We start from the raw sequence: 13200 nt of genomic DNA, 5'->3' as shown, positions 1-13200 counted from the left end.
CGCAAATGCTCTTTTTGCATGTACAAGGAAAAAAAGTCTAAATAACCTGCAGTTCCTACAGAACTCAGCTGCACGCATGTTATTAGGCACATCCAAAAGAGAATCCATCTCAGCTGCCCTTCCACTTCTCCACTGGTTACCTATCAAGAAGCGTATACAGCTTAAGGCCCTATGCATTGCTTTTAGGGCTCTCAGTGGAGAAGGCCCACGTGTTTTAAGTTGTTGTTTAAATGGTACCTTTCGCCACGATACATTTGCTCGGAAACAGCTTGTAATAATGTTCAGAGTAAAGAAAGTAAAATTGGGCAGAAGCTTTACTGGCAGCACCTCCAGTCTCTGCAACACCCTTCCTCTATTCCTGAAAAAGGAATCCGACATTCTCTGTTTTAGAAAAAGACTAAAAACATGGCATTTTAATCTCTAGGAGCCTATATTCCTTGGCCTCATACCAGTTAAGTCCCAGCTTTTGTAAGTTTGCGCGCCTAGACACCTCGAATTTTTGTTCAACAGGGCCCTCAGGCAAATGTTGATTTTTTAATTGAGACATTTATTGCATGTCCTATCCGTTTATAGGGTCAAAAAACTCCCATCATTGTGTTCTACGTGTGAAGCGTTGGATACGAGTCTCTGGCATCCTTTAAGGGGATTGACGTTTTAATATTTCACTACATATGTCATTTGAAGACACTTACAGCCCCTCATGCACTGCACTGGTTTGGTTGGTACTACTTTTCTTGGTCTGCTTTCTTGGTGGGAAAAACTTGCTCCTATGGTGAGGTGTGGCGAGGGTGCTACATGCAGCCTTGATGCTCGAAATGCTCTTTTCAGGAAGAAAGGAGATGAAGGTCCTTTGAGCAGACAAATTACATTTTTGGACTCTAATGTAGATTCTCCTATGCCCAAGTCTGCCTTGAAGCATTTTGTAATGACTGTCTAAGTCAATCTAGCTAGAGACATAGTCCCCAAATTGCTCTTAAACTATGATTGTTTGAATTAGACTGGCATATGACTAGACCTCTGCCTTACTTAATTTGGAATTTGCCCCACAGGATCAGATGAGGTCTTTCACCGAGTATGGATATGCTCCCCTTAAGTGTCACTGATATCTGGGACAATATCACGAAAAATGATAAAAGTGGAGTTGTGACCGTTATATAACCAAGCTCTTAAGCATGAACGTTTTGGTTGTCCCAAGGTACAGAATTCTTGCTGTCATTGAAGACCTGTTTTACACATTTACTAGCCTCCAGAGCAAAATGTATGTAAAGTTTCCACCGAATTAAATGCCCTGTAATAAGATATATCAATTTTTATATTTTTTAACACATGTATTAAGGTCCCTGAGGCACTGCTGGTGGACTACTGCATAATCTAGGTCACCCTTTCTTAGATCTTAATTTCTCAAACTTGCATGGATGAACTTGTATGGTTATAGTTGCAGGCATATGTGTACTCCCTAGGTTGCTGGATATCATTTTTTAAGGTTGTTGTATAGCATAATTCAATCCATTCAGGCTTGACATTTAATATTTGCATACTATGGCCCTCACTAGGACGAAGGTCGGAAAGCCTCCAACCAACATCCTTGGTTTGACTTCTGACCCCTGAATCCCTTTTTAGAATTGAGTTTATAAAACTCAAGTATGCATTTTTTGTACATCTGCGGCACTATGCATGTCCACTTTATAAAAGGTTAGGAAATTATGTACTGCTGGAAGTCGGTTGGTTGAGCTCTTTAAGTATTTCATGTAATGGGCTGGAGAATTCATTTTATTGAGACTTTATACTGTATGTATACTTATGTATGGTTACCATGGTCATAAGTTATATGAACCTCTATTGGAGATCTTTATCAAATAAGAATGTGATTTCCAGGTCCATTAGCTTTTCTTAACGTGGAGTCTGCCAGGAGGGATCAGATTCACTCCCATACATTCTAAATTTAGAACAGCATGGCCATATTAGGATTGTGGTGGTTTGAACTTAAACCGACCGGTCAGTTCGGCTGGCTTCCAACGGGTTCATGGAGCTCAGCCGCCAGTAGAAACCCCACTTCAATCTCATGCGGAGGGCATTCACGCCGTCTGGATTAGGATGTCTGTTTCCAACATGCTTTCCCAGTCGGGCTTTTCAATCTAGAAAGCCTGTCGTAAAGAGACTTTGGGGGTCCCTAGCAGGGCTCCCTGCGGCCTAAGGTTGGGGACAGAGGGGGTACCTATAGTACACCCCTGTAAATCAATGCACCATGAGGTGCCTGCCATGTGGTGCACAGATTTACACAAACTCCCATTTCTCTATGGGAGCCTGTGCTGTGGCCCGTTTGACTGTAGCACAAGATCCCATAGAGAAATGTGAGTTTGTGACCGCACCATGCGTGGTTGCATTGTAATAAGGGGTGCGAAACTGCCGACCTATGGTCCGTTGGTCCTTGCACCGACACCGTATTAGGCCCTGTATTACGTGCGATGCTACTTCCTAAAGGTTGTATTTATCGGATTAGAGTATACAACTACTGTATTAATTTGTGGCATTAGGCATGCTTGCAATATTTGAATATTTTATGTTGTATTATGCACAATGTCCCTTTTTAGGATCGAATTCATAAAAATTTAGTATGCATTTTTTTGTACATCTGTGGCACTATGCATGTTCACTTTATACAGGTCAGGAAATTATGTACTGCTGGAAGTCGGTTGTTTGAGCTCTAAGTATTTTATGTAATGGGCTGGAGAATTCATTTTTTATTGTTACTTTATACTGTATTATGTATGGTTACCATGGTCATACCGAACCTGCACCGTGCCCGCCAAGCCAAACTCCAGCAGAGACCTCACGTGCATCCTGCTCAACACCCGCTCCGTCCACAGACATGCTGTGGAACTCTGGAATCTCCGACACAACATCAGACATCGCCTTCCTCACTGAAACATGGATGAACGCCTCCTCAGCCCCGGACATCGCCATCGCCATCCCGGATGGTTACAAGATCAGGAAGGACCGCGTCAACCAGACCGGAGAAGGCATCGCCATCGTCCACAAGAACACCATCCGCATCACGACCGACACCGACGACACCTTCGCCACCGCCGAACACCTCCACTTCCAGATTCACACCGACCCAAAGATGACCCTCAGAGGCACCCTCATCTACAGACCCCCGGGACCACGCACAATTCAGCGAAGACATCACGGACTTCATCAGCCCACAAGCCCTCCCCTCTGCCGACTACATCCTCCTGGGGGACCTCAACTTCCGCCTGGAGAACAACAAGGACCGCAACACAGTCACTCTGCTGGACAACCTCACCAACCTCGGACTCAAGCAACTGGTCAACGTCAACACCCCCACCCACTACGCCGACCACACGCTTGATCCCGTCTTCTCATCCAGCAAGCACATCACCTTCAGCCACTCCACCGGACTCCACTGGACCGACCACAGCTGTGTCCACTTCAGCTTCAGAAAAACCACAACCCACCACCACCCGCAACAGGTTCCTCACAGGAGCTGTAGCAAGATCACCGCCGACCAGCTCACCACCTCCCTCAGCCAGAACCCACCTGCCAGCACATCGGACCCCAACGAAGCAGCCTGCAACTTAACGCAGTGGCTGACCGCCTGCGCGGACGACCTCGCACCACTGAAGAACCCTCCCGCAGACCCAGAAGCAAGAAGGCCCCCTGGTTCACCGACGAACTCAAGGACTCCAAGAAGACCTGCCGCACCCTCGAGAAAGCCTGGCTCCTCGACCAGACCACTGACAACAGACCGCCCTCAAACACACCACCCGCAAGCACCACCAGCTCATCCGCACCACCAAGAAGAAATCACTGAAGGAGCGACTGGACAACAATGCCCACCACAGCAAGGAACTCTTTAGCATCGTCAAGGAGTTCTCCAAACCCAGCACCGGCAACAACGACATCACCCCTTCACAAGACCTCTGCGACTCCCTCGCCTCGTTCTTCCACCGCAAGATTGCCGACATCCACAACAGTTTCGGCGCACCATCCACGCACCTAACCATCGAACCAACGCACCCCACCGCCACCCTCCGCACCTGGACCACCGAAGACGTAGCCCGCACGATGAACACCATCCACTCCGGTACTCCAACCGACCCCTGCCCCCACCACGTCTTCAACAAGGCCGGCTCAACCATCGCACTCCAACTGCGGGACGTCATCAACACCTCCTTTAACACTGCCACCTTCCCGGAGAGCTGGAAGCATGCAGAGCTCAGCGCCCTACTGAAGAAACCAACAGCGGTCCCCACCGAGTGGATGAAGAACAGCCGCCTGAAACTGAACTCAGACAAGACGGAAGTCCTCATCCTGGGACCATCACCATCCGCCTGGGACAACTCCTGGTGGCCCCCAGCCCTGGGCACCGCCCCCAAGCCAACAGACCACGCACGCAACCTGGGCTTCATCCTGGACTCCTCCCTCTCGATGACCAGACAAGTAAACGGCGTCTCCTCATCATGCTTTCACACCCTTCGCAAGATCTTCCGATGGATCCCGACCGAAACCAGGAAGACGGCACCCAGGCCCTCGTCCCCACCCGACTGAACTACGGAAACACCCTCTATGCCGGAACCACAGCCAAGCTACAGAAAAGACTCCAACGCATCCAGAACGCCTCCGCCCGACTCATCCTGGACATCCGACGCAGCCACATCTCCGGCCACCTGAGGGACCTGCACTGGCTCCCCGTCAACAAGATCACGTTCAGGCTCCTCACCCACGCACACAAGTCTCTCCACGACCTGGGCCCCAAGTACCTCAACGACCGCCTGACCTTCTACACGCCCACCCAATAGCTACGGTCTACTAGCCTCGCCGCCGTACCACGCATCCGAAGAGCCACCACTGGAGGCAGATCCTTCTCCTACCTGGCGGCCAAGACATGGAATTCCCTCCCCATCCACCTTAGGCTGACCCAGGACCACCTCGCCTTCAGGAGACAACTCAAGACCTGGCTGTTCGAGCAGTAGCGGACCCCTTCCCCCAAGCGCCTTGAGACCCTTCCGGGTGAGTAGCACGTACAAGTGTTATGATTGATAAGTTATATGAAGCTCCATTGGAGATCTGTATCAAGTTGCGATTTCCAGGCTACATTAGCTTATCTTACGGTGTAGTCTGCCAGGATGGATCAGATTCACCACCATAAATCCCAAATTTAGAACAGCATGGCCAGCAACAATAGGCTTTGCAAAGTCTGTTAGGGGATCATGGTGTCCAATGGACAATTAAAAATACATGCATAACCAATACAAATTCAGATTGGCTGATCCTCCCCTAGAACAGACCGAGATGTGCACACGTCCAGGAGACTATAGGTGCAGCACAGAAGAGCAAATGTGTTTTGGGGAGGTGGTGTGGGCTCACAATCATGGGTTTATGAAAGTCTGCCTGCTTGGGTGGTTCACCAAGTGGCAATTTAATTTGTGCAGAACTTTTAAGTGAACCACAGTGCACTTAATATCCTCAAGTTACTTTTCTTGATCTAGAGAATATTGGATTCAGTGGTCTTCAACCACCACAATAGCATTGGCTTGAAAACCTATTCCAAAAGATCTTATTCCTCAAGCATGTGTTTCAGGAGGATGCAGTTTACGTTTTTGAAGTACCATTTGATGTGTTGAGCCATTCAATCTGATGGGCCCATCAGTTAATTTTGTTTAATGTTTTATTGAACAGGAGGATGAGGTTATGAAATTGGATTTCCGGTTTCCAGTATAGAGGAAAATAGAAGAATATTGGTGTTAGGAAGAACACGTTTGACCTAGGGACATTTAAGTTTCCGAGGATTTAAGTCACAAGAAAGTTTGGGTTAGTTCCAGACTACTCTGCTAAAGGTTGACATTTGGAAAGTTAATTCCAACTCGTTTCAGTATTTTAAGATTCTGGATTTTGATTTTAAGGTATGTTCTACACCAAAGGAAAGTATTCAGAGTTGTGTAGTTCTCAGGAAGGCAAAAAAACACAATTGGCACGAACGAACATGGGAACATAAGCATAAAGTATACGTGAACAGTTTTGATGATCGCGAACTGGGTGGGAGGGGACTAGAACATAGACCTTTCTGATTTAGTCATTAAATGTCCTTTGTATTAAGTTGGAGTTTGTGTCTGAGTGTAACAAGAAAGAGGTTCCATATACATTATTTAGAAGAACTGCTGTCAAGCACAATCTGGAGTGTATGGTTTTAGCTAGTGGTTACTCAAGTTTGGACCATAATGGAGGGATATCTAGATTTAATTCTTGGGATGGACTGGAGCCAATTGCAGACAGTTAATCAAAACGTTGGCATAACCTAGAATTTAATGAGTCATGGGTTTTGGATTTATGCTGGACTTCATTCCGACCTTTTCTAAAAGCGGTTCAGGGGTTAGGATGAACAGAAGGGGCAGAACATCCTTGCAGTCCTCTTTGGAGTTTAAGTGTGAAGGAAAACATACGAATAAGAATTGAGTTAAGCAAAGAACAATCGACAGGCCAGGTTCCAGTTGAAAAGTAATTTTCAGTTTAATTCCAGCACTCTCAAAAATCTGTATTCCAGCAATCTAAAGGACGCTCATTTCCACTTTAAGAAGCATTTTGGTATCTAGAGCGCTGCCACAATAAATGTAGTCTTTTCTCCTGAAAGAAAGATGTCAACCAAGTATTCTATTTAGAATGTGGAAATTCAGTGGTAAATAAAACAAGGTTGTCTTTGTGACTTATGAATAGGAGCACTGTCTAGATTTGCAATGAAACTAGAATTGAACAGCAAAAGTTGTCCATCTCTAATAAATGCAAGGTCAACGTGGGCCTTTTCACGGTTATAGGACTACTTCTTTAAAAAAGAGTCCTATGGATTTCACTTGTTGTAAAGTGTAAAATGGCAACACAAGTTAAAGTGCGAGCTCCCCTTGATGCTACTGATCAGATTTCAAATTGTGGCAGCATAACCACAGGCTTTTTTTCTTGAAGACTGGTGGTGTTAAATTCCTAGTTCATCAAGTCATCTTCAAGGTGGGATAAAACAAGGGAGTGGTAAAACCAAGCGAGAGGGAGAGTTTGGATCCAGTTTCACTTTGGTGTCAAGTGCTTAAAACTCATGTCAATTACTGTGACTAGCCAAATCTCTCCTTCGTAAGAGTGGGATATCAACTTAGGGCATTTGTTGTCCACATTTGGCCTTGAAGCTGAAGGAAATCAGCTGTGATAGGTTTCTTACAGTGTTATAGCAGCAAAGGTTGCACTATCACCCCTCCGGAAAGTGAACTTCTCTTCAAATAAAAAGTGGTTTAAGTACCTGCTTTGTATCCTTTTAAACTACAGTCCCTGCCAGAAAAACAATCTCTACCTCTCAATGTGGCATTGCATGCATTTCAGACAACTTCAGACTATGTCTGGGGTCTCATTTATATATTGAAACTAGAGCGTAAGGAAACTGCTCATTACTACTTGGGGAAGAGGAAAAGTTAACTAACAGAATGGACAAGTCTGAGGTTTTCCAGGTCTATGGTCCGGACCAAAAACCTTCAGAAGGAGCTAAAGCTGCAAATATTTTTAGGAAACCCCTCACCCACCTACCTAGTAAGTGGCATGCTTCATCGGGCCCAGCTGGATCACCTAGCGCAATCCAGCTGTGCTTCAACGCCCGAGTAACAGCAGAGCAGGTTGTTTGTGTAAAGAAAGTGAGGTCTATGTGAAAGTGCAGTTAGGAGTTAAAAATGCCTCTAGGAATAACCCTTGTAAAAGTTTTAATAAAAGGGCACTAGGACATGGGTAAAAACATTCTCGGGATTTGCATGAGGTTTTTAAATGTACCTCTGCCTCGCTGCGGAGATATAGGTCTACTAGTTTCAGCCTGGCTGTTGGTTCATCAGGCTTTCTTCAGGACCAAAAAGTGCGACAAAAAAAGGGTGGAATGGTCAGTGGTGATATCAGCACACGCCCTAAAGTGTGCTGTGAGTGTAGTGGATTATTTACTTACAAATCCACTGTATGGAGTACTTCGACTCCGAGTCGGTTGTTCCTCATGGATCCGATCGTGTGCTGCCATTACCCCTGGTGACAGTTTTGTCGAGGGAAATGGGTTGGTATGACCTATGAAGCCGATCGGGTCCCGCTGGTGTGCATTTCAACTGGCTGGTGATCAGTCTGGACCGAACCTACCTAGCTTGCCCTATCTAATGGCAGGTACCATGGTGACCTAGTGGTTTATACTTCCACTATCACCATGTTACTTAAAATTACATTTTTAACATCCACAAGACTGTCAATCATGTAACTGTGTGTACTACAAATACCAGTTACAATGTTAACTTTTGGCCACATCTACAATACTAAAGATGGTAATGTTCTGAATGGAATTCCACATGGTATGCAAGCTTCGTATGCAGGAGATAAGGAATGGTTTCCTTTTTTGCATGAGGATGAGTGCAGAAGGAGCTGGACTGTCCTTGTGGAGACTTTAAAATGTGAGGGGCAATTGGTAACGTGAAGGGCCAAAGTAATAAAATAGCACAACATACCAGTTTCCTAAAGGGGAAATAAACTAAAGTTTATAGCTATGACCACAATAGATCCACGGCAAAACCACTACCAGCAGTATATGCTATACCGTGACAACAGTCAAGGGAGGTCCTTAGGAGGTGGTAAGAGTAGGTCACAGCACGCCTTCATAAATTACTGCAAGGAGGGATTAGAACGTTCAAGCATCTCAAAGCCACCCGCAATTCGGCAATGTGGCGGCAGCAGCAATGAGTACCCTGCCAATCTCTCGTGCCATTCCAGAGGATGCATCAACACCTCCGAGCAAGCTGGTTTAAGTGAAGTGAAACGTCATCGTACCAAATTACAATACATTTGTTAGGAAGGTTTCCTCAAGCAAAATTAAACCCATCTAAAGCACTTTTCTAGCACTATCGCCACAAAAAAAACTTCTCAAAGATAATCTAATATAGTTTAAAACCCTCAGATTGGGGCTTGAAAGCCATTACAAATCTAAGCCGGACAGAAGTCTGCAGAGTGCTCCATCTGGAGGGGCCTAGCCGGCTGGTCAATCAGAATTCGTACGACACGCACAGCAAAAACAAAATTAAAATTAGTGCGTAATGTTGTGCACCTCAAAACACTCGATTAAAAGAACCCCAATTATCACGGTAACTAAACTCTGCAATAATACAAGCAAAGCAACTAATCAGCTTCGACCCACTCCTAGGGCGGGCTGGTGTTATTCTGCAGCGTCACTCGTGAGCAAGTGTCCACCTGTTTAAATCCGATGCATTCTGTGCGCACCACAGTTTAGGCAAAATTCCACTACTTCGTGTGCCAAATCCCATTTTATGTGCGAATCCCCTCCCATCCCTCGCACTCAGACCACTTGACAGCCACAGTAAGCCTAGAGACAGCAGAGGGAGGGGCGACAAACTGTTGCCCTCCGACACTCACCTGAGGGGCCGGAGGAGTGGGCCGCCGCTTCCAGGTCGTGGGTACCCCAGGGTCGGTCCCAGCCGGTCATGCTGAGGGACTGCAGGCCGAGGCACAGGTCGTTGGTGTCGGGCAGTCCTCGAGGCGGATCCTGCACGGAGGTGGGGAAGAGCATCTTGCTGGCCGCCGCTGCCCCCTCGGAGTCCTGGAAGTCTGCTGGGGCGTAACACAAGAAAAGCGAGAGTTAAGGGAGCAGAGTTTGAGTCTCTTCAAAAGGCACTCTAATGGCGGAAAGCTGGTGCCGCCGTCCCTGTGCCACCTCCAGACCCAGGAGGCAGCCATGCATTCGGCAGCCCAAACAAATAAAAAAATCCCCCACCCTTTCCTATCCTGTCTGCATTACTGACTGAGCCGGCATGTGACCCAGCGGCTGACAGTCTTCCACGCTGCCGCCTGTGACATCAGCTTCGCAATGCAACAGAACAATTGCTTAAAAGGGAGGGGTGGATAAAAAGGCAGTCTCGCATATGGGAAGAAAGGTGTAACCAAGGCAGGCTGGGTCACAAAAAAAGCCAGCCAGTCTGAAGCGAAGAGCGAGCAAACAGGACGCAGTGGGTATCTCTGCCGAGTCCCGTGCACACTACTGCGCAGCGACAGTGCAGAGGAGAATCTGCTAGTTCAGTGTTGCGTCGCCCAACCTCCACCCCTCGCCAGCCCCTCCCCACCCAAAAGCCCTGCTCTTCAGCGCTGGACCGTCTCCAGCCCTGAATCAGCAGCCCCGAGCTGTACAAATTCTGCTAGCATAATCTATTCGCCTAAACTTGGCTACTGGCTCACTGACGCTGCATTGTTTACCACTGAGTAATGTGGATAACCTTCAGAAGAGAAAGAAAATGAAGACATTGTTTAGCTGCAAGGGAGTGGACTGAACTCAATGCCGGCGTCACCGCCGGGAGGGCAGGATGATACAGCACTTCAAATGGGAAAATGAAAGGGAAACTCCAGCATGCCGCCAAAGGTACAGCTGTAAAGACTTGAGGGGGCCTGGCTGCCACTGCTACGGGGTGGGAGTGAGGGGGTTAAGAGGGATTGAAAAGGCAGGGAACTGCACTCCAAGGAGTCACGAGGGCCAGGGCGTGGTGACCCAGGCACCAATAAAAGTTTAGTTTAAAAGGCACTGCTGTGTCTATGCATCACAAGACTGAACAGTTACGCCGACACTCACCCCTCAGTAGGGCAGGCCGAGCCTAACTCCATGCATCAGCCAAATACCTCAAGATGTCAAAGCCTGTCAATGCAAAGGAGTGATGTTTAGTAGTTAAGGTGCGGACGAGACCATTATTTCAGAGATCAGTTCAATGTTCCTTGCACTGGCCCTACTGCTCTGATGCAGCAATCTGCAAGGGCACTCAGGTCTGTGACAACGCCCTTGCCACTCCAGTGCATTTGTCTGGGCACTGTCAAATGTCAACAAGCTGAAGGATTGCACAGTCAATATAGCAGAAGAGAAATCTCACCCACGAGAAATAAAAACCCTGCCCACGACTGAACTATAGCATCTATATACACCCAGGTGTTTTAAGCATGCAATGACCATTACAGAACAATGAAACAAGCAAATAGTTTTGAAATAAGATCGGCGAGTGTAATGCGCCACCTAAGTAGTGGGAAATGCAATTCATGGAGCCACCCTGCAGTACACGGTTTCTAAAGTAGGTACATGCACGACAGATTCAAGGTAACTGCCATCTAAAAGATAAATTCCAATTCTCAAATATTAGTGTAAATTTAACTTACTCTGTAAGCATCTGTTTGTGGCATGTAGTGCTGTAGATTCAATTGCTAACATCTACCGTTGGGTTTGGAAGTGTGCATTTTTTTCTTTGTAGAAGTTTTGAGTCCAGAGGTGTAGTGACTCCTGCTTGCAATGTACATGGTCCTCTACTCTATTGTTAGATTGTTTGGCGGGAGATGATGGAGTGCAAGGATGATTTATCCTATGAAGAGGACCATGCAAAAAAAATTGTGTAGAAATGCAACCAACACCGTTGACCTGGGATGAGGGTGGGTGCATATTAATACACAGCATTACATGCCACAAACAGATGTTTAAATAGTAACAAATATGCTATCTACCAGTATGCATCTGTTCTTGGCATGTAGGGCTGCTGACATTCATATCTGCACAGATCACGCCTATTGTTAGGTCCGGATGATCGCACATTGTTGTCCTGGAAAAGTCTTCGCAGTATCCGTGATAGGTGGCTCCTCCCCTGGACTACAGTGCGCATGGGCATCAACTCCATCCTCAGATTGTTTTTAGCCATTGTGGCAAATATGGAGTGAAACTGAATGATAACTATGCTAGAAGTATTTGTGAGTGCTGCAGCCGCTACAGGCGCCGGGGAGGAGGGCGGGCGATATGAAGGTCAGCACCCCTACATGCCAAGAACAGATGCATACTGGTAAGTAGCATATTCGGTTCGAGGCATGTGGGCTGCTGAATTCATATCTGTGCATAGAATACATAGCAGTCCCTCCATTAGCGGCTGCCGCCCGTGCCAGCTGCAGCAGTTTGGAAAAGTGTTTTGAGAACAGCCTGCCGTACAGCTGCCTGCTGTTTGGAGTGCACATCAACACAATAATGCTTTGTAAATGTGTGTGTGGTAGACCATGTGGCTGCTCTACATATGTCTTCCAAAGGAATGTTTCCAAGGAATGCCAGAGAGGCCCCCAACTTTCTGGTGGAGTGGGCCCTTGGTGGAATGGTGAGAGTACGTTTTGCTGTCAGATAGCAGATCTGGATACATTTAACGATCCACCTAGCAATACCAGCCTTGGAAATAGGGTTACCTTTGTGGTGTGGTGCAAAGGCGACAAAGTTGCTTAGTCTTCCTAAAATCCTTGGTCCTATCGATGTAATACATCAGGGCCCTTTTAACGTCAAGGGTGTGGAGCATCTGCTCCGCCAATGATTCAGGATTTTGGAAGAAAACAGGCTATTCAATTGTTTGGTTAATATGGAATTGAGACACTTTAGGGTTAGTGCGAAGCACCACCCTGTTAGAATGAATTTGAATAAATGGCTCTTGGATAGTTAGTGCTTGGAGCTCACTAACTCGTCGCAGTGATGTAATCGCTATGAGGAAAGCCACTTTCCATGTCAAGAATTGAATCTCGCAGGAATGCAGTGGTTCAAAGGTAGGACCCATCAGCCGGGTGAGGACCACATTGAGGTTCCACTCCGGAGCTGGTGGAGTCGGAGCTGGTGGAGTCCGGAGGAATGACTAGTTTGAGTCCCTCCAGAAAGGCCTCAACGGCAGGCACCCTGAAAAGGGAGAGGTCCTGCCTGTTCTGGAGGTGGTGGGCTTCCTTGCCTCTCGAATGATGTCCATACAGTCAGAAGGGAAGTGCAGGTAGCCAAACTCTATGACTTCAGGAGCCAGATCGCCAGGTTGAGCTGTTGCGGATCTGGATGCTGAATGTTGCCATGGCTCTGCGTCAGAAGGCTGGGTGTGAGACGTAGCCTCTGATGCGGTACCACGGACAGTTCCAGAAACGTGGTGTACCATGGTTGGCGAGCCCACGTTTGAGCAACCAGGATGAGTCATCGAGTGCTGCCTGAGCTTGCGTGCCACCAGCGGTATCAGAGGTGCTGGGGGAAAAGCGTACGCAAATCTGCCTGACCAGTTCATCCATATCGCATTGCCCTGCGATTGCGGGTGTGGGAACCTAGCGGCGAAGCTTTGGCCTTTTGCGTTCTCCCTTGTGGCG

The 13200-nt window shown here is 47.2% G+C and overlaps 1 protein-coding gene across 7 annotated transcripts in view; it reads right to left on the bottom strand.

Annotated features, from left to right (window-relative positions):
- CPEB1 (cytoplasmic polyadenylation element binding protein 1) overlaps positions 1-13200 on the bottom strand; it is a 443269-nt gene that overhangs the window by 279142 nt on the left and 150927 nt on the right. For 3 of the 7 annotated variants that reach the window (XM_086959196.1, XM_086959198.1, XM_086959195.1), the window contains exon 3: positions 9448-9642. In XM_086959196.1, coding sequence (XP_086815322.1) covers positions 9448-9642 — 195 coding nt within the window. Of the gene's footprint in view, positions 1-9447; positions 9643-9805; positions 10082-13200 lie in introns of those variants that run through there. The other 4 variants (XM_086959201.1, XM_086959202.1, XM_086959197.1 and 1 more) reach the window with 2 other exon arrangements.

This window comes from Lissotriton vulgaris, chromosome 2_2 (assembly GCF_964263255.1).
Source record: "Lissotriton vulgaris chromosome 2_2, aLisVul1.2, whole genome shotgun sequence".
Classification (NCBI taxonomy): Eukaryota; Metazoa; Chordata; class Amphibia; order Caudata; family Salamandridae; genus Lissotriton; species Lissotriton vulgaris.
Note: the sequence above shows the minus strand (reverse complement) of the source record. Positions and strands in the feature narration are given on the sequence as shown.